General features: G+C 50.2%; 1 protein-coding gene and 1 long non-coding RNA gene across 11 annotated transcripts in view; one reads left to right on the plus strand and one right to left on the minus strand.

Moving 5' to 3' along the window:
• The window catches only part of LOC135417969 (uncharacterized), a 333,771-nt gene that overhangs the window by 185,709 nt on the left and 128,116 nt on the right, over positions 1 to 19,946 (plus strand). Inside the window, exon 3 of the long non-coding RNA XR_010432281.1 lies at positions 2,293 to 2,363. This is a non-coding gene — a long non-coding RNA (uncharacterized LOC135417969). The remainder of the gene's footprint in view (positions 1 to 2,292; positions 2,364 to 19,946) is intronic.
• Positions 1 to 19,946, minus strand: part of PAX2 (paired box 2) — a 103,069-nt gene that overhangs the window by 77,178 nt on the left and 5,945 nt on the right. For 2 of the 10 annotated variants that reach the window (XM_064662716.1, XM_064662714.1), the window contains exons 1-3: positions 12,374 to 13,148; positions 8,509 to 8,677; positions 7,020 to 7,217 (exon numbers count right to left, since the gene is read on the minus strand). In XM_064662716.1, the coding sequence (XP_064518786.1) occupies positions 7,020 to 7,217; positions 8,509 to 8,677; positions 12,374 to 12,416 (410 nt within the window). In that variant the 5' untranslated portion in view covers positions 12,417 to 13,148. Of the gene's footprint in view, positions 1 to 7,019; positions 7,218 to 8,508; positions 8,678 to 12,373; positions 13,151 to 19,946 lie in introns of those variants that run through there. The other 8 variants (XM_064662720.1, XM_064662719.1, XM_064662713.1 and 5 more) reach the window with 6 other exon arrangements.

Below are 19,946 nucleotides of genomic sequence, written 5' to 3' on the forward strand. Positions count from 1 at the left end.
GGAAAAATCCTCGTTTCTGTTAGTCTCAGTTTAAAGAACAATATTTGGGAGAAAAACTCAAGCCTTTCTGATGCTTTCATGAGTAGTAATCATCATTAGCTGTGTGGATGTCAGACCAATGGCAAATGCTTTCAGAAGTCTCTACCTTTTCATTTATAGAGACTGACCTCAAAAGTGGAATCTCTAAATATTTTGCTGGTTTTAAGTAGAGCCTAAACTCCATTTAAATATCAACGTGCCTCAGTTAAAGACAATGGACTCTAAATGAAGCTCAACCTTGTTCAACTGTTTTGAAGTCATATATTTTTATTCAAGTTATATGAAAATCTTTTGTTTGAATGGGCTTTAGAATTAGAGATGGGATTTTTTAGTTATTTGATATACGTCTGAAAACACGACTTTGTTTTGTATGCATCACATCCTCATATCATAAAAGGTCCTGCTGGCCTGTTAGACCATTATCTATCTCTTTAGCCAATACAAGATTATTTCTTATTGTATATTTGCTTGTTATTAGTGCCACCTTGTTATTCCAAGAAATCAGGAATTCCTGTGGGATGCAATTCCACAATTTAATGGACCTCCCTATCAGGAGATACCTTCTGCTACCATTTAAATGTTTCCTCTCTTATTTCCCTCCCTTCATTCCTGGCTATACTGCTTTGTTTAAATGTGAATAATTCCTTTCCTGTTGGAAAGACTATGCCCTTCAGATCACTATATTGTTCTCACCACTTCATCATTTCTTGGCCAAGCCACTTATATTTTCTCCTCTTTTCTCCCAAAGTCAAATGAGTTTTTTCACATAATAGTGATTCTGGTAAATGAGATTTAGTTCCATAAGACTCACTCACCCAGCACAGAAATGCAGCTACCTCTATGGCAAAATGTAGCAATCATTCACTAGTTGCAAAAGCTTGAAAATATTCAACTTCCAGCAAAAATCAAGCTTTCTGTACATCTATAAAAAAAAGGAAGGACTGGGAATTTTAGGTGATAAAGGGACCAATACGGCTCTGAACTTCGAGGTTCACAGAACAGGGAGCTCAAAACTTCCCAGGCACAACTAATTTTACTTGCTGACTGCCTCTGTTGAGCTAATATCTCTGCAATATGAAAATTAGAAAAAAATGCAGCTAGCTTATTGTAGTTCTCCCCATACAACCTTCCAGTGGCCAGATACGATGAATAAGACAAAGAGAAATGCTGTGAGCATTCATTTACTCTTTCAGCTGCAGTAACATTGTCTGTAACCTCTGCTTTATGAGCCCGTCCTTTATTTGCAATGATAAAAAGAAGATAATACCAGGTTTGTGTCTGATGGAAAAGAGTCTGAATTTAAAGGAGTATATTTCCTGTAATGAAACCCTGTGTGACCCAATTGTGTTCTTTGCTCAGCTGACAGCAACTGGCAGGAGAAGTCTTCTACCTTGAGAGCATGCCCTGATGCAGGAAATCGTATGGGAACCTTAGATTCAGCATCAACTAAGAGAGAGGATTCCTGCTAGGACCCCGAATTTCTTCTGTGTGCACTAGGAGGTGCCAGGTTCTGAAACCTGGTAATCTCTGTTGAGTACTGTTGGACAAGTTCTCTTCACCCCTCCCTTGCACCAGCACAATGTCAGACAGAGGCAAATCCAGTCTATGTGATGAGTCAAATATTTGGTCTCTATATTGAGCAAACTGACTTGTGGCTACTAAATGCTGACAGGGTAATAGGTTTGTGTGACACACACATGCACAACTGCAGGCTAGAACTGTGCGATCGCCCCGTGTTCACTGCAGACAATGCAGCTGTCGCTACTTGCGGTCGCTATGAACAAGCTGCCGTTAGAGATACTCTGTACTCTTCTGGCTTCTCCCTAGGCTCATTACCTGTCCTCCAAGAATTCCAGATTTGTTTGGTGGCAAAAACAGGAAGAGATTCACCAGTGAGTTTGGCCAGGATGTCCTTTGGGGAAATTCCCAAGTGCGGCTGGCTGGCTGGCGACAGTGACTCAGAAAGCTCTGTTTGCATAACACTGATTTCTTCCGCATATAACACAGCCCCTGCCCTATTGCGCCTGCCTTTTTCCAGACTTGATTGTTTGTCTTGAGACATTACATTTACCTCAACTGTGATTCTGTTCAATTCTATCTCCTTTGCATGAGCTAAAGCCTAATTGACGTAAAACAGCCTATCTCCAGTTTTGAATTTTTTCTGGTTACATGTTGAACTCGATGGACATTTTTAGTGAAAGATCACACTGAGTTTTATAGAGGTAGCTAAAAGCTGTTGTTTTCATTTTACAGATGGCAAAGCAGCCTCATAAGGAGTCTGTGTGACCTGCCCAAGATCAATCAGAAAATTAATGGCAGAACTGGTAAGAGAAATCTGATGTCCCAATATGCCGTTCTTTGCTCTAAACTACAGGCCTGCCTACAGCCACTGAAATTGGCCACATGCTCAATAATATTTCAGTGTACAAGTATATTTCACTGGTCTTTATAACCCAAGTCAATGTATGTGTCTTTCCATACGTATTTTTAAAAGCACCTAATTATTGGAGACTTTAACTGGGCGTCATTAGCCAATTGCTATATCCTGAAAATGGAAACATCTTCCTAAATCAAATGCTTAACACTAGAAATTAATGGATACCCAATGCCTAAAAGAAGATCAAAAAAACCTCTAACAGTTTGACTGAAATAATATATCCACTAAATTCTATTCTCTGTCATGGGGCATTAGTTAGATCTACTCTGAGGAACTCAGGGTCCAAAGTGTATCCGGAAGGCTGACTGAACCCTGCAATGCTTTAGCTTTGGCATTCTTTGGATAAGGACTAGCTGGGAATCCCGAGTACTGAACTCGGCTGCAGAAGACTTGGGAGAGAGCAACAAACTGGGGGGAAGTTGATTTGTTTTGCCTTTCTGGACCTCATTCTTTAATCCAAGAGAATTCTTTAATTTAAGAGAAGCAGGAAATAGTGCTTAAACTATGATGTTGATTGCATCACTTGCTGTGCAACCGCGAACATACGCCCATGATGTGCTGCGTCCTGTTCCTGCTAAAGTACACTATCTAATTCAAAAGGGTGATGATTATTATCTCAAGGATCCTGTGTTCTTAGGCGAACTGTATGTGCTGCTAAACAAAGGAAAACTTCTCACTAACATCTGCCTCCAAGTTCTTTCTTAGAAGACTGCCTCAAAGTTTACAGCAGTGCCTAAATTCAGTTGAAACCTGAAGTGACCAAAAATGACTGGTTTATAGTCATCTTATAGATGGAAAAGTTTGGGCTGGCAGGGTGCTCAAAAAGCAAGGTGCTCAAGTGATTTAATGTAAGCATTAATTGCTTACCAAAGAATTGAGATCTTCTGTCATTTGTCTGCTTCTCAATTCCATGCAGTGTTTATATGTGTGTGTGTTTACATATATGCACATATACATTTGTATATATATTTATCTGTGTACACCTACCACGTACACAATTGGTTTATACTTTATAGTGCCCAGGTGTAGGAAGTGTGAACAGGAAAGCTCTTGGCTCAGAGTAACTGCTCTATCTTGATCCTGTAATTTCTGGTGCGCTTTGCTTAATAACTGGTATATTCTCTAGACTTTTTTGCCATAAGTAGAAGAAACCTACTGCGTAACACAAGACTTTAATATTTTTTCCTGAATCTTTATGGCATATTTAAGTCATGTTTTTCACTAGAGCTTATATCTACCCTTTATCTGCATAAGTTTAGTATAAACAAGTTTCTGATAAATCTCAATACTGAATTACATTGTCCCAAATGTGTCCTCAGTATTCTCAGTGCGATACTGGCAGATCAGTGCAATGTGGGCAAACAGAATTAATGTATCGAAAAAAAAAATTAATGAAAAACAGATTTTAAAAATGTTTAAGGGAGACTTTAAAATTGAAATTGAAACTGTGTTGTTTTGTAGTCTCTCACCCAGAAGCTTTTGCTAATGATAGACTAATTCTCAGAAAGGAAATGACATGTAATTAATGTGTTTTGAGAAAATCTTATGATAATCAAAAGTAGTTTTTTTCCTACGCACAAGGACATCACCATTTTAAAGCACGGTATTCACAGTCTATCTAGGGACATAGGTAACTTCTATTTCTATAAATGCCTTTCCAATTGTCTTAAGATGTTAAAACACTCACGGAAATAGTTCTAACAGTTCTGGACACTGGACTAATGCAAAATTTTCTTTGGAAACTCCACATTTTGTGGAAATAAGAAGACAGTTATTGAAAGCTGTTTTTTAAAATTGTCATCTATCTGAAGCTGCTCAGAGACTCAGTGTTAGATTAGCTCCAGACTGTGATTGTACCACAGGTAACGGATGTGTTGTTACAAAGAACTGACCCAGTTCTGTATGTGTATTTTTACAGTGGGAGAGAGAAAAATATGTATTTAATTGTGAACTTAGTCCCTTCTTTGTGTTTGTGAGTTCTGTGAGCTGGAGTCACAAAAGTCACTGGAGTGATAAAGTTCACGCTACTCTCCATGGCAATAGGATCAGGCCCTTATATGCTCAATATTTCCTATTCCACTGCAATTTTCTTCCAGTTTGCTGTCCTGTTCTTGTCTAGGTTAAACTTACAAATTTTACGACCTGTGATATGATGGGCTCACTTCCTCACAGATGTGAGTTTTTGGGAGCCTCATGCAAAGGTGAGCGGTGGGAAGTTGGGTCTGAATTTTCAAAAGGGATGGGGAAAGACTAAATCATATGAAGCCAAAATTCTCTTGAGCCTTGGGAAATACACACTCAAATGCCACCGCAGTGGTGGGTCACAGCTGAGCCTCTTAAGTATAATAATACTTAGTTGCTACAAAACACTTGTCCTTGGAGTGTTTTGTAAGTGCAATCTAACTGACATCTGCTTCCACTTCCTTCTGAGAAAGATCAGTTTTCATTTCCAGGGTGGGGAAACTGAGATACAAAATTCCCAAAGCCCTGCAACAAACTGGTAGCAAAGGTGGGAACAAAATCTGGCACTCAGCCTTCTGCCTGGGACATCACAACCCAGACAGGAGGCATTGGGTCCAGCAAGCATAAGGCTGAGACTTCAGTGACTTTTGGATGCTGACACCCCTTGAGCTAGCTGTACATGTGTGTTGGTTCCATACATGTTATTCCTCCGAGGACCCTACAGCTGTTCCTCTGGACTTCCATACCACCAGCTCCATTCCTTACAGGGATAGCTGGCTGTCCTTCCACAGCTGCCTTTGTAAGGTGTCTGAATGTCAAACTGTTATTATTTCAATACCTGACTGAGAGAGTAACAGAGACCTGGAGGTTTTTTAGGAGGGTGTATAATTAGCCGATCAGTATTATGTTACCCTGTTCATAACTTAATAACCATTTTAATACAGATGGCACACACAGGGATAATTTCCTAGGGTAGCCTAGCAGTATATTACAGAGACAGTGTATCTGAGGGAACCTTTCTTAGCCAAGGTACATTCCACTAGCTAATTCTACCTGCTGTTTTCAAGATGATTTGGGATAATTCCATATCATTTGCAAAATATTAAAACCCATTTATATAGGATGCCAGATTTAGAAATACACAGTCTGAGTTATTAGACATATTTTGATAAATCTGCCATGAAAAGTGCAAGACAAAAAATACCACTGTGTTTTCCTTGCTATTTATTTTTTGCTTCCCTTGCTATAAATACACCATTCTTAAAAAAAAGGCTAAATTTTTTATTTATTAAAAGGGCCAATATACTAACTTGTGCATTTTTATCTATGTAGACAAAAAAAGCCTGCATGCATATTTACATATACCCTATATACATTTATTCGAGTGAGAAGAGCTGTACATTTGGGGTTGAGTCCAAAATTTCATGTATTTTTACTCTGTCAGCGAGGTATTTCGTGCCTATGTATGTACCCTCTACAAATATTCCTGTGTTACTCTTTCTAGAGGTTATATTTCTGTGGGCATAGTCAGGGTATCTGTGCATACATTACACTAAAACAGCATAATTACTTTTACTGTGTAGACGAGAGTGTTGTGTATTTCCAAAGTATGAAGATCTGCTGTATGTTGTGTTTGAACGTGCAGGCATGTGAACAGTTTGAGCGTTTTGACGTGTCTTAGTATTCGATTACATCTATTACCGTCCCTTTTCTCCTGCATCGATCCGGGTTTTTTGCCTGTCACATGGTTATTTTTGTCACCTCAAACCTGAGACCGAATCTGAGTCCCTCCACCAACAAAATTCGCACCCTAGCAGACGGGGGAGGAGGTGGGGTGGGAAATCGTTCGCTAGTGCGGAATCGATCCTGCTGCCGAACCTCCTGCGAGGGCAGGGATCAAACCAAGACGGGGCCGCAGGGAGCGCGGGGAGCAGCGCTCCCCAGCCGGGGAAAGGATCGCCCGGCAAGTTTAGCCGTTCCCTCGAGCTAGCGATGGGGAGTGAACCGGAGAAGTGGGTGCAAGGGAATCCTTCCCCCCGCACTCAGCGGCTCGCAGCTGTGAGCCCGGCTTGACAGTAGATAACGGCAGCCTTTCGACTCACAGCTCTAACACCCTGGAAAGGCCGGCGATCACCTACATCCCGAGAGAGGCATTGGAGAGACACGGGAAAATCCGGCTCCGCCGCCCGTGTCCCCGCCAGCCCGAACAGCCCCCAAAGCTTGCGGCACCGCCAGGCTGCTCGGCGGGAACTCAGCTGCTCCCGCAGCAGCGCCGGCTGCCCCGGCCCCCGCCTGCCCCCCAGGCCGGGCGGCGGGCACAAGCTGCGGCGGGCACAGCGAGCCCCGGCACAGAGCCGCGGGCAGCCAGGGTCGGCTCCGCTGCCCGGAACTGGGCTCGGGGGTCACGGCGGGGCTGGGGAGCGCCCATTCGACCATGCCCAGGGGTCCCGCTGCGGGTGAGGGACTGGAGTAGGTTGGACCTACCCTGACCGAGGAAGGATTGGGCCGTCCGCGCTGCTGAAAGGGATTTTATGGGGCCGTAAAGATGCGACTGGGCCGCGAGCTGCGGGGTTGGTCTTACCTGTTTATGGAGGAGACGCTGGGGACCGTGTCGTTGTCGCAGATGCCCTCTGCCAGTAGCCTGTCCCGGATCTCCCAGGCGAACATTGTCGGGTTTTGTCTCTTGTACTCGGCGATTTTATCCACTACTTTGGGGGTGGCTACTTTGGGTTTGGAGCCGCCGATCACGCCGGGCTTGATGCTCCCCGTCTCGTAATACCTGCACAAAGGAGGGTCAGCGACCTGTCGTGCCGGGAAGGGCCCCGCCATCCCCGAACACTCGGTGCCCGGCTGCCCCTCGGAGCGCCCCGCGGGCCCCTGCCCCGTGCCCCCCCTCGGCTTCGGCCCGCGGGTGCGCGGCGTCGGGCCGCGGCCGCTCGGGCGCTGCATGGCGCGGCTCTGCGAGGCGCCAGGCCGCCTGGAGCTGGGGCTGACGCAGTCCCTTCGCCTCTCCGGGGCTCGCTCCCGCTCTTCTTTTTTTTTTCTTTCTTTTTCTTCTTTCTTTTTTTTTTTTTTTTTTTTTTTGGTCCCTTTTTATGTGTGCGAGAAGCGAGGGGCGCTGCCTCCTCCTTCTACCGCTTTACACGCACAGACTTCTTTCAGGCCCGGGGATTGGGAAATAAAGCAGAAACCCTTTCCTCGGTGCGGCCGTCCGGAGGGGAACCCGCCGAGCGCGGGACCGGGCCGGGCGGGCGAGGAGGGGGCGCGGGGAGCGGGCACTGCCGGGCTCGCACCCCTCCGCCCTGACTGTCCCGGCCGGCACCTCCCGACTCTGATGCGGGAGCGCGGTTTATCCCCGCATAGGAGTCCCTCGAAAGCGGGTACTCGTACAGGGCAGCTCCAGCCTCGCTCCCCGCCGGCCATCAGCTCTACTGGCGGCAGCGTCTGTGACCTGGCCTTGCCAAGGCACGGCAGAGCACACACCGCACGCACCCGCGGCTGGGGCTCTGCCGCCTGCTGACACCGCTCCGCATCCGAGCGGCCGGACCAGGGCGCCGGGTCCCCCCGACTAGCCCCTGGGGATATTTGACACCACATTTGGCGGCGATCGGTTACCGCGGGCATTTATTTATTTATTTGCCCCGTTGTTTGTTTATTTACCCGTGTATTTGGTAAGGCTGCTCACGGATTGTTGTGATTTTTTTAGGATTTTTTTGGTTGCTGTTGGGGGATGCCTTTTTTTTTTTTTTTTGTCGTTCTTTCGTTTCCTTCTCCCATTCCTTTTCTTTCCCGCCCTCCTGCCCAACCCTCGCAAATTATTTTGTCTTCCCAGGAATTTTCAAACACCGCCGGTGGGGGAAAGGGGGAGGAGGGGAGAAACACGTCCTTGCCAGCTGGAGGAGGGGGCCCTGCTCAGCCGCGGGCTCCCACTGCGTGAAGGTGCCGAGGCCGCTCGGGGTCGTGGAGGGGAGAGGCCGGTGCGGCGGGAAGGGCGGAAGGTCACACCGGAGCGGGGAAGGGGTGCAACGTCGCAATCCCAGGGGAGGGGAAGAAGCTGCCTCTTTCCTTACCTGCCCAGGATCTTGCTGACACAACCGTGGCTGACCCGCAGCTGCCTGGAAATGTCACAGGGTCGCACCCCCTGGTGAGCCAGCTCCACTATCCTTTGTCTCACCACGTCAGGTAGGGGCCTGCCGTTCACAAACACCCCCCCGAGCTGGTTCACACCCCCGTGCCCTGCTGGGGAAAGAGAAATAAAAAAAAACCACAACAACCCACGCACACCAGAAACACACCGTTAGTCGTGGATTCTTCACCACCCGTACTGCAAAATCTCCAGTCATTATAGATGGATGGAGGTGATGGCGGGGGGTCGAGAATGAGGGACAAGACGTTGGGGAGAGAGGGAAGATGATAAAAAGGGAGAAAGAGAAAGAAAGAGGAAAAAACAGGGAGAATGAGAGGAAAAAGAAAGAAAGAGAGAGAGAGAAAGAAAAAGAAAGAAAGATAGAGGAAACAAGAACTAAGAAAGGAAGAAAGATAACCGAAGAGGAAAAGAGAAAGGAGGAAAGATGGAAAGGAATGAGAAGGCTGAGTGAATTTTCCCGAGTCGGAGGGGGACTGTCCTCCAGCTTCCCGTACGCCGCCTCCCGTCTCTGGGCCGGAGAGCCGCTCTCCCTCCTGCGATCCCGACCGGGATGCCGGAGCAGTGGCTTCTCAGGGCCATTGTGGTGGGCCGAAGACGGAGACAGTGCCCGCGCCCACTCCTCTCCCCAGAGTTGGGCAGCGATGCACTCCCAAACTCCGGAGCTCGACCTCTTAGCGGCTCCGAGCGGACTCTGCCGCAGTCCCCCTTGTCTTTACTCCTGGGCTTTTTTCTCTCATTTTCTTTCCAGGATTTTCTATCACATTGTCAATTACAGTTCCTCGCGAACTCCGCCCTCCCTCACCCCGCGGCATGTCCCCCATGCAAGCCGTCCTCTCCCGTTATTTTGGGCTGCGAGTTGAAGGGATTCAGAGAGAAAAAGAGAAAGGGAAAGAAATGGAGAGAGAGGGAGGGGGAGAGAAAGAAAATATTTTTGGTCCCGCGGCCGGTGTTCCTTTATAGACGGACCCTCTCTCTCATCTACTTTCGATCTTTACAGGAAAAATTCTCCAGTTAAAAAAAAATAAATCTGACAGACTTGCACCGTATTTTTTCCCACCACATAAATCTAGTTCAGGGAGAATTAAAAATGCTCCGTTTTCTTCTGTTCCCCCCTTTACAGGCAAAAATCCGCCCTCTCTCAGATAGGACTGTTAGGATGGCTTTTTTCCGATCTATCTTTCTCCATTTCGAGAAATAACTTGGACAAAAAAAAATAAGCATGCACCTGCTAAGCATGGGCACGAGAAACGGATTGACAGGGATAAAGGGAAATATCTCCTTTTAGGACGCAGCAAGACAGTTGGTTGTGAATCAAACGACTAGGTTAGAGCTGGGAGCAGTTCGTCTTTGCCCGGGCGTGGGGAGATACCCACTCGCAGGCGGTACAGCTTCGCTGGCGCTGCTACCTCAGTGTCTCTATCTCTGGAATATCCAACTGATATAGCTGTGGAGTGCACACTGTATTAAAGGTTTCCTTTCACACAACCCTAACCTCCTGTATCTTCCTCGCCAAGAGATCTTAGTTCGTTTTGTAGTTTGCTGAAAAATGATCTGTTTGTATTTTCACTGAGGTTTTTTTCTCCCTTGCTTCTGACACTGACTTATTGGCTCTGAACTTAGTGGAAACTCTCATTGCCCTGCGATCGATCCAAGTCCTTTCGCACAAATAGAGTTTTTTCCATCTCCCCCACCCCTTCAGTAACACCTTCATACATCCCCTCCCAACTGCATCGGCCGGGGCGCCGACAGGCTTCCTCGTCGTTCCTCAGTGAACCGGGGTTATTTGTTGCGTTCTTTTGTTATTTTTTTTTTTAAACATATTTAGAGTTTTAGAGAGGATGGGGGATATTTGTCTTCCGCCACTAAAACCTGCGGGTATATGTTGCTCTGTGCTTCCTTCATTTGTTCAGAACCCCTTCTGCACATGTTGCCTCTAAAGTTACAAGACAGCAATTTCTTCGGCAACTCCATGATAAATAATTCAAAGCACCTATTATAACTCGCATTACAAAGTATTAAAAGGCAACTGATGCAAAAAGATTAAAAATTAATAATTCAAATTATTGCAGTCTGGATATTTTTCACACGAGTTTGTTTTGCTCTGCCCTATGGTTTTCTAAGGTTCTTTCTACCAGAGCAGTCAGATATTTACATGTATTTATCTGCATCTAAGTGCCGGCGTCTGTATATGCACATACCGAGCCGTGCCGCTGCCGTACCGATCCTGTGTTGCTGTCTGTCTGTGTGTCAGGAGCCTGCGCCCGCATCTGTTTTAATTGCTTACTAATATCCCGGTCTGTAGCTCTAGAAATACACTTTAGGAAACGAATCGGATGTTGATTTTTTTTTTTTCCCTAATCGGAAGCCAAAAATTGTTCATGAGTCTCACTGGAGTTTCTAAAAAATCAGCGACAGCAAAATACCTCTTTCATCTGCTTATATGTTCCGGATCATACTGGAGGCGGTATTACTGCAATTGCATCTGAAAGCAGGTCGCACCGCTGAAAACTAAAAATAATGCCTAATGCGCGGACTGTTTGCTGTCTTCGGAAATTAAACTCCACATTTTAAGCAATTTATCCAGGAAATCAGTTATTTGGAAACAGAAAGACAGTTACCTACATCCACGTTTGGGGATCTAATAGTGGGTTTATATTTCTTAACCTCCCTTCTCACGGCAAAATCGGGATTTTTTTTTTAAAACTTCAAGTATTTCTATTTTATATCTTTTCGATTTGTATTTTATGCAGCAGGCAGGGCGTGTCCTCAAAAGTTTCAGTGTCAAAAGTTACAAATTGCTCTTAATTATTCATTTCCTGACTCAACGTGCTCTCGATCTCGGCTTTCTATTTGTATTTTTTCTTCTTTAATTTAAATCGCGGAATTATTTTCCCTCCTGAAATGAGGAGGGAATGATGAATTTAAAGTCACTGGAAATTCCTGTTACGGTCCCTGGTAAAGGAGGCTTTTCGCTTTCCTTCGTCCTCGTCTTACAGAAAGGTTTTTTAAATTGAAAATATATCATGAATGCACTTTAGTCTGTGCCAGGAATGCATTTAAAATGCACACCGGCGATCTGGTAAATAAACCAGGAGGGATCGTGACTTCTTGGGAGCCTCCAAAACCACTCCATCTCCTAGCCATAAAATTGTCCTATTTTTCTTGCAGTCCAACCTTTTGCCAAACCAAAACGAATCACGGAACAGTCACCGACCAACTCGCCATTAATTTGAAACTGGCATCTCCCCTCTTGCTACTGAAATCCGAAATCAAAGCAAACAGCATCAGGTCGCGGGGGGATCTGGGGGGGTTAAAGCCAAGCGGGGTTGCGGGGAGCCCCGGCCCGGCGGGGCACGGACAGGGAAAGGGTCCGTCCCAGGGGCTAACACGAGTCAGAATAAACTCGTGTTGTTTGAGGGGCGATGGGGAAAGTGTCTTTGCAGAGGACAGTTCTGTTTCGGGGGGTGCTTTCTTTCGCACACACACGGCTCGTAGCACAGGCACAGCCGCACACAGCCCCTGCCCCCGGACTGGGGGTCCTGACCCCCGCCCCACTGCCGGCACGGAGGTCTGCTGCCTCCGGCTCCGGGGATGCCCGGCATCCTCGCTCTGCTGCTCGGGCCGGCGATATCCGTCCTGCCTTCCGAACGCCTCTCTAAGCCCGGTATCAGCCAGGGTGAAAGGATGGACCTGGAGGAGGGTCAGGTGAGGAAGGATGGTTGGGGAAAGAAGAATGGAGGGATGAGAAGGAGGGAGAGCAGCGGAAGGAGCCGGGCTCCAGTACTCACGGTGCATTGCTGAGAAGGGGTCTGCTTTGCAGTGCATATCCATGGGGAGGCAAAGGAAGGGGAAGAAATCGGCTGAAGCCGCCGTGTCGCCTCTAAAACTCAACTTCAAGACTTAGGGGAGAAAAAAAAAAAACCAAAACAAACGAAAACAAAACAAAACAAAAAAGCACACAAGGAGAGGAAAGGAGGGGAGCGGCGGGGTGCGCTGGGCCCCCTGCCCGGCGGAGCGGGCAGCGAAGTACTTTCCGGGGGGCGGGAGGGCTGCGCCGGCCTTGGGGGGCCGGGACGGCGGGGCTGGCGGAGTCAGCAGAGTCCGTGGGAGCGAGGGACTGGCGGCGCCGGGGGGCAGGTGGGTGTCATGGCTGGGAGGGCTCAGAGCATCCCCGGCGGCGGGGAGGGGGTGCTGGAGCAAGGTGCGGCCGGCGGCCAGGCGGCAGAAGGCGCAGAGGACGCGGCTCTCCCTCCTCCTCCTCCTCCTCCCGCGGTCCGGGGCTAGTTCATTTAAGTTCAAAGCGGAGTAGCAATCCCCGGGAAAGCGGCGAGCGGCGGGCGGGCGCGACCCCTCCTCTCGGCCGGGCGGCGGATCCGGCGCCGGCGGACTTTCGCCCGAGGTGGGAAGTGCTTGCGAGGAGCCGGGGCCGGAGACTGGAGCCTCCGCTCCCGGTGTGTGTCTCTCTAAAAGCCGCAGCGCCCTCAGCCCCCCGCCCGCCTCCCCGGAGATGGATGACTTGTCAGACAAAGGCAATAGATTCCGACACTCTCTGATTCGCCAGCGCGCCGAGCCGAGCGCGGCCAGGAGAGGAGAGGAGAGGGGAGAGGAGAGGAGAGAGAGGAGGGCCGGGCCGGCGGCGCTCGGCGCGGGGGGGGCCGCTGCCTGCGGGACCCGGCGCGGGGGAGCCCCGGCTGCGCGCTCCGGAGCGCCCCGGGCCGTGCGTGTGCGGGGCGGCGGCGCCCCTGCCCGGCCCGCGGGAAAGGACGTGAGCCCCGCTTTGTTGTCAGTTGCGGCTCAGGATCCTTAACTCCCTTATTTAACACACGCACACACGGCTTGGTAGTTTCATCTCCCTTCTTACGCCCCGCTCTTTTTTACCGGAGACTTTACTCGGTGTAAAGCGGGACGGAGGGGGGGTGGAGGGGGGATTCGATACACATCAAGGCTTCCCTGGTGTGCGGCTTAGTGTGGGAGACAGACGGGGAGAGAAAGGGAGAAAGGAGATGAGGAAGAGAGAGGAAGGAAAAGGAATAGGAGAGAGACAGCGAGAGGAGAGAGAGATCAAGAGAGAAAGCTATAAAGAAGAAAAAGAAAGAAAAATAAATAGAAGCTAGGCAGACCGAGAGAAAGAGAGAATGAGACAGAGAGAGAACGGAAGAGGAAGGGAGCTTCTTGCACCTCTTTAAAGCAAGAGGTTGGGCCCGTTTCAGTAATTGCAAAGTTTCCTCTCACACGCATTTGGGGAAATAACAGCAAATCCAACTCCAACTTCACACTTTCCACATCTTTTCCACATCTCATTTGCTTCTCCTTTTTCTCTCTCCCTTTTTTTTTTTTTTTTTTTTTTTTTAGTGCTAGAGTGGGATTTTAAAATTATTTCACAAAAGTAGACATGGCTTTGATCTAGTAGAGCAACATAGAGCAAGTAAGAAACACCTTCTTAGGGTAATAACCAGGGGTGAAAAGACACGGCAGAAATTGCTGTGAGATCAGTTTTCAGACTTGTGAGTTTATCGTCACCTGAAATGTACTTCCTTCTCTTTTCCTCCTTCATCCTTCCCCATCCCTCTGCTTACCTGTCACAAAACAGCCCCTTTTTTTTCTAACCACTCTAAGTAAAGAATCTCTGAGAGATCTTTATGAAATATTTTCCACTGTCTCATAAATCATTTTGGCACTTCAGCTGATGTTTTATCTTTCTCTCTCCCCTCTCTCTTTCCCTTGTGTGCAAAAAAAAAAAAAAAAAAAAAAAAAAGATGATTTGGAAAATACAAATTTTGTTGTTGTTACACCACCGGGGTTACATGTGAAGTGAGTCCCCGGGGCTGCGGGGCTGCGCTGCGGACAGGCGCGGCGGGCACGGCTGAGGCGGCCTTGCCCGCCCCTGCACAGGGCGAATTTTCCGCAGGAGTGGGGGCTCTCTGCTGCCCGCCCGGCTGGCGAAGGCAAAGGAACTGCTCCGCCCCGCCCGGGGAACTCCCCCCGCACGCCAACTTGAGAGCGGCCGCAGCTCCCCGTGAGCGGCCCCGCCGCCGGGCCGGGGATGCCCCGCTCACTGCCGACCTGCCCCGGCTCTGCCCCGCTGTCCGCCGCTCGCCCAGCCGCGCCGGGCCCGCGGCACCCCCGCTCTCCCGCGGGTCCCTTCTCAGCGCTCCCGTCCCGGGCCCTGGGCACGGCCGCGGCGGGGCCGCCCCGCGCGGGGGCGGAGGGGCGGCCGGGCTCAGGTGCGGGCCGGCGGCGCTCCCCGGCATGGCCCGTAGATGGCGCCCTCCGGTCGCTTGGCGGCGCGGGGAAGGGGCGGCGGCGGTCGCGATCCCGCCGGGATCCCGGCCCGGCCCAGCCCGGCACCTGCCGGCGGGACAGCGGTGGGTATCGAGTCCCCCCGGCAGCAGAGACTCTTGTTCGCAGCGGGGCCGGGAGCCCACTGATCGCCGGTGCCGGTAACCCCTCCCGCCACCCGGCGCCTTCCGCGTTGTCCGTGGCTGGAAACAGCTCCGTAACAACTCTAGCCCTCCGAACGGTCTTCCAGCAGCCACCCCCGCCCTTCCTCCCTTCCGCCCCAGGCAGCCCCGATCGCCCCGCGCCCTTCGGGCCGTGCTCAGGCACACAGCCGAGCCCGAAGGCAGTGGGAGGTGAGGGCGGGCGTCCCCGGCAGTGCTGCGTGAAAAGTAACTCCCTGCGCTGTCACTAACACTTGGGGAGTTCATGGACCCTCTCTCAGAGATGCTCTGAGCCTTTGTAACTGCTGATTGCATGGTGAGGAGATAACAGCTTGGTGATGGGTCGGGAAAGCCAGAGAACCTCAAATTTCCTCCGGATAATGTATTTTGCCATAGTTTCCTCGCTGTTTTCCGATATCACTGAGGAGAGAGGCAGGAAGAATAGACTCGAAAAATACACACGATGAGTGCTCTGTGAGATGAAGCCTGAGTCTCACGGCATAGAGGCAACCCCTATAAACAGGGGAGACCTGAGCTTGGTAGAATAAGACTGCTTTCTAAGGAGAGAGAATGAAAGGGATGGAGCAGGAAAGGAAGGGATGGGAAAAGTAGAAAGGAAAAGGCTCCCAGCTCGCTGTCACCTTCCCCCCCCACACATACCACAATATCACCTGGTGCCCCTTCCCACACCAGACTTCCTGGAAGTATTGCTTTGCCAACATTTAAATCCACCGAACAATTTCTGTCTGCCCAAATTAAAAATCCCGGCGTGTCTCCGTGCCCCTGGGCACTGCCGTGTGCCCTGCGGGACCGGGCGAGACCAAGACCAAGGGCCTCTTCCCACTTCCGCGGTTTCGCACACATCTCCCAAACCTATTTCCACTTCACCAGGCCTGGGTACTTATTTTCCTGTCCTACTTTAAATGATTCTTTTCTTTTCTTTTCTTTTCTTTTCTTTTCTTTTCTTTTCTTTTCTTTTCTTTTCTTTTCTTTTCTTTTCTTTTCTTTTCTTTTCTTTTCTTTTCTTTTCTTTTCTTTTCTTTTCTTTTCTTTTCTTTTCTTTTCTTTTCTTTTCCTTTCTCTTTTTTTCGTCTTTTCTCTTTCTCCCCCTCTTTTATTTCTTTTTCTCAAAGAGGATCTGAGGATCTCCCCCTTCTTCTCTAACCCAGCCCCCCCCCCAAGCTAGAAAAATTTGCACTTCAAAAGAGACGGCCGCCTCTCTGCGGAAATTTCAAGAAAAATAAACTTTTTGGGGAAGTTACAGTGATAGCCATCTTTCGATCTGCTTCATTAGCCGGCTTTCTCCAGCTGGTCAAGTCGAAATCTTGTCCATTGATCCTGTTTCCCACCCTGGGCCCCAATACACATAACGGCGAGGGCCCTGTCAGCTCCCTTCCGAAGTCCTCTGAGTTCTCCCGTGCTGCTTTGGTTTCGTCAACTTGCCGCCTCACCTTGTCCCGGGGAACGGGGTCATACAGACGCTACTCTCGGGAACTGCCTCCCCTGTTCTGCTGCCCGCCCGGGAAGGGCGCTGCGCCCAGGAACAATAGGGGTCGAGTGGCGGGGGGAGCCCCTCGGAGGGGTCAGGCCTGGAGCAAACGGTTGTCCTGCGATAGCCGCTGGCTCCAGAGCCAGGACTTGAACCTACGTTGGTTCCCAGTTTTCTACGGGTCTGTAGACAATTACATTGGAAACCAGTTAAACGCGACCTATGGCCGTAGGACGGGTGCTGCAGGAGCAGAAGTTTTGCATTTGTACGACATGGACATGCTAAGTCCTTGGCTCCGCACCCTGCCTGTCTTCTTCCCCTTGCCAAGTGCTCGAACGCTTACAACCTAAATGTTGGTAGTTTGGAGATCGTTTAGCTCAGCCCTTAATATTCCCCCCATTATATTTACGAAATCACGGGATAAATCTATGCTGATCTTCTATATGTATTTTTCTGACGCATATGGTTCTACATCAAGTAATTTAATCTCTTGTGAGAAAGTCGGTGGCGAAATCCCTGGTTGTGAAAAGATAAATAGGAAAAAATATGATTAAAAAACCCCACAGAGATGTGGGCATTTAAGGAAAGAGTCGGTGTGTGTGTGTCAGAGGATCTTCAAGGAAGAGGGCACTTTGATAAAACCTTCTCGGATGACTTTTGGGGTGCTTTGTTTGAAGACAGGATGATTTCTGGCCTAAGATTTCCTGCTGCCTCTCGCCAACGAGCACCCAGGGGAAAGGGGTGCCCACACCTTGGCTATAGTGGTGCCGTGATCTGATTTTCCCAGTGGGGAGAGGGCGATGGGGCAGGGCAGAGATGCCAGGCAGCAGCGTGGAGATATGGAAACAGGATCGAAGCTGTCTGGGAGGATTTCCTCGTGTTGCTTAGGGCCGCACAGGGCCGGGCAGGGCGAGGAGAGGCAGAGGGGGTCCTGCCGCCCCTCCCCGCCCCCCCAGCCGCTCTGCCCAGGAGACCCGAGATTGCTCTTGGTGGCCGAGTTTAACACACAAGCATAAAGTTAGATTTTAAACGAACAATTAATAAGAAAGAGAGCTCGAAAGGAATAAAAGCCCCCGTCCTTCCCCTCCTCCTATGTCTCCGAGCCCCTCTTCCCCTCTCCCTCTCTCTCCCCCTCTAAGCACCTCTGGTCACGTTGGAGGATGAGTTTTTGGAGAGCTTCTGGTACAATATGGAGCACCACGGGCTGCAATTTCACACTCCACAGCACATTCCCCCTAAAGCTACTTTCTTTTTTTCCCGTCTAAGACCCCCTCATGTCTCCCCCTCTCTCTTTCTCTCGCTCTTTTGTGAGCCATGGGTGGGTTGCATGTCTGGGGGACGCCGGGGCCGCGAGGAGGCCGGCGGCCGGGCCCTGCCAGCGGGGCGGGTGCGTGTGTGCGCCGGGGGGGCCGCGCTCCCCCCTCACCCTGCCTGCTGCTGGCTTTTCCCTTCTCTGCATTTGTTTGCCCTGAATGGTAATAGCCCACGTGTGCTGCTCTTTATTCAGTCACCGACACTTTAACCTCTCCTCTTTACAAGAGAGCGTTTGCCACAAAAACGAGACAAGCCGAAGACCTTTTGCTGCCTCATTGAGGAAAAAAAAAAAGAAATAAAAAGAAAAAAAAAAGAAAGAAAGAAGTGGGGGGGAAGCGAACAATGTGAAGAGACACTTCTGCAACAAAGCCGCCTCTTAGCGCACCAGGGCGGCCGGAGCGGGGCGAGTCTCCAAGCCTCCCGGGCCACAGACATATGGGGACGGGTTTCGGCACAGGCCACCCCAGCCTGCCCCCTCCCGCCCTAAGCAAGCAGGCAGAGAGCGCGCACACGGCTCCCGGCGCTGGCTTGGGGCCTCGGTCTATCCCTGCCCCCCAGAACTTCGCACCCAGCCCCGGGTTGGAGGAGCCCTCGGTGCAGGCAGGGTCCCCAGACCTGGCTCCTGTCGAGGCGACCTCCGCGGGCCGGCATCGCCGGATCGCCACAAAAGCTTTGTCACCGATCTTTCCTTTTGTCCGTCCCAGAGCCCCTCGGGTCCTCTGCCTGCTCATTTCTTTGCCCCGGAGCGGCAGAGCGGGGTTGAGGGCAAGAGAGTTCTGTGCTGCTCCTCTGCCTCAAAAAGGGAATGGCCCACATGTGAACTCTTCTACCTCTCTCATGATGGGAGGCTGAGGCGCTGGCGAAGCCCAGCTATCTCTTCCTTCCTGGGGTAGAAGCGTGGGAGCCCCCATTCTGCTGCTTTCTTACTCCCCCTGCCCCCCGCCGGAGATGTCTTTTTTTTTTTCTTTTTTTTTGTCCTCCTCTAATTTCTCCATAAAACTCCCCATGAGTGAATTAGACGCTTATTAAAGTCTCCTTTTAATCAGCAGTAGTGGGAGATCCTCCCTCCCTCCCTCTTTCTGCCCGTCCAAGGTTAGTTTGCCTCAGGGCGATTTGCAAATGTTAGGATTTACAGTTATCACACGCAAAAACATTTATATAACCCCTAACTATAATACACCCATAAAAACGGGGAGGCAGCGAAAACTGCTGCGGATCAGCGAAAAACCCTATGGCTTGCCCATTAAAGTCCCCGGAAAGGGTAATTCCAGCAGTCAGAGGGGCCAAAGTGTGGTAATGACTGCCTGGGATTCACATCTCCAAAAATGATCGCACAAAGAGACCTGCCGGGAAGAGGGGCGGCCGCTTCGCTCCACTCCCTTCGCAGGGCCGGCGGGGGAAGTTTGGGAGCAGACTTCTCCGCACATGCATTAGGAAGTGATAGATATGCCCCGAGACTTTACTTCTTCTTTCATTCTTTCCTTCTTTCTCTCCTTTTCTCTTGCCCCTTCCTTCCTTCCTTCTTCCCTTCCTTCCTCCCTTCCCTCTCCCTTCTCTCTCCCTTTACTCTCCCCCTCTTTCTTCCCATCTCTCTCTTCTTTTCCTTCCTAGCCAAGCTGAGCCCGGACAATTTCTATACATACACAAATCCACCTCCCCAGAGAAAGTTGCCCAGGTCGCGTTTCTGGCAGCCCTTCCCAAGCCCCGTTGTGAGCCCTGCCTCTGCTCCTCGCTCCCCTCCACCACGGGCGGCTCTCCGGTCCGATGGGATGCGCCGGGAGCTGGGTCGGGGAAGGCAGGCTCGTTTCCACCGCTAAACAAAGGCTGGAAACGCAGCAACAAAGGACCTGGCGCGGCCCCTCCGCCCGGTGCGAGAGCCGCAGGTGAGGGCTGGGGCTTGCCCGGCCGGGCGCGGGGGGTCCTGCTTGCGGAGCAGTGCTTAAATCGGCGCGGGGCGAAGGCGCGGGTCTGCAGGGCTTCAGGAGAAACTGGTCGTAAGTTGGGTGGGGAAACTCTCTCCACCCCATCCCCTCTTTCTGAGAAAGCCATGAAAACGGGCGAATTCAGTTCTCTCTCCTCCCGTCCCTTTCGCAAAGAGGGTCTCGCTTATTCCCTTCC

The sequence above is a fragment of the Pseudopipra pipra genome, chromosome 8 (assembly GCF_036250125.1).
Source record: "Pseudopipra pipra isolate bDixPip1 chromosome 8, bDixPip1.hap1, whole genome shotgun sequence".
Taxonomy (NCBI): domain Eukaryota; kingdom Metazoa; phylum Chordata; class Aves; order Passeriformes; family Pipridae; genus Pseudopipra; species Pseudopipra pipra.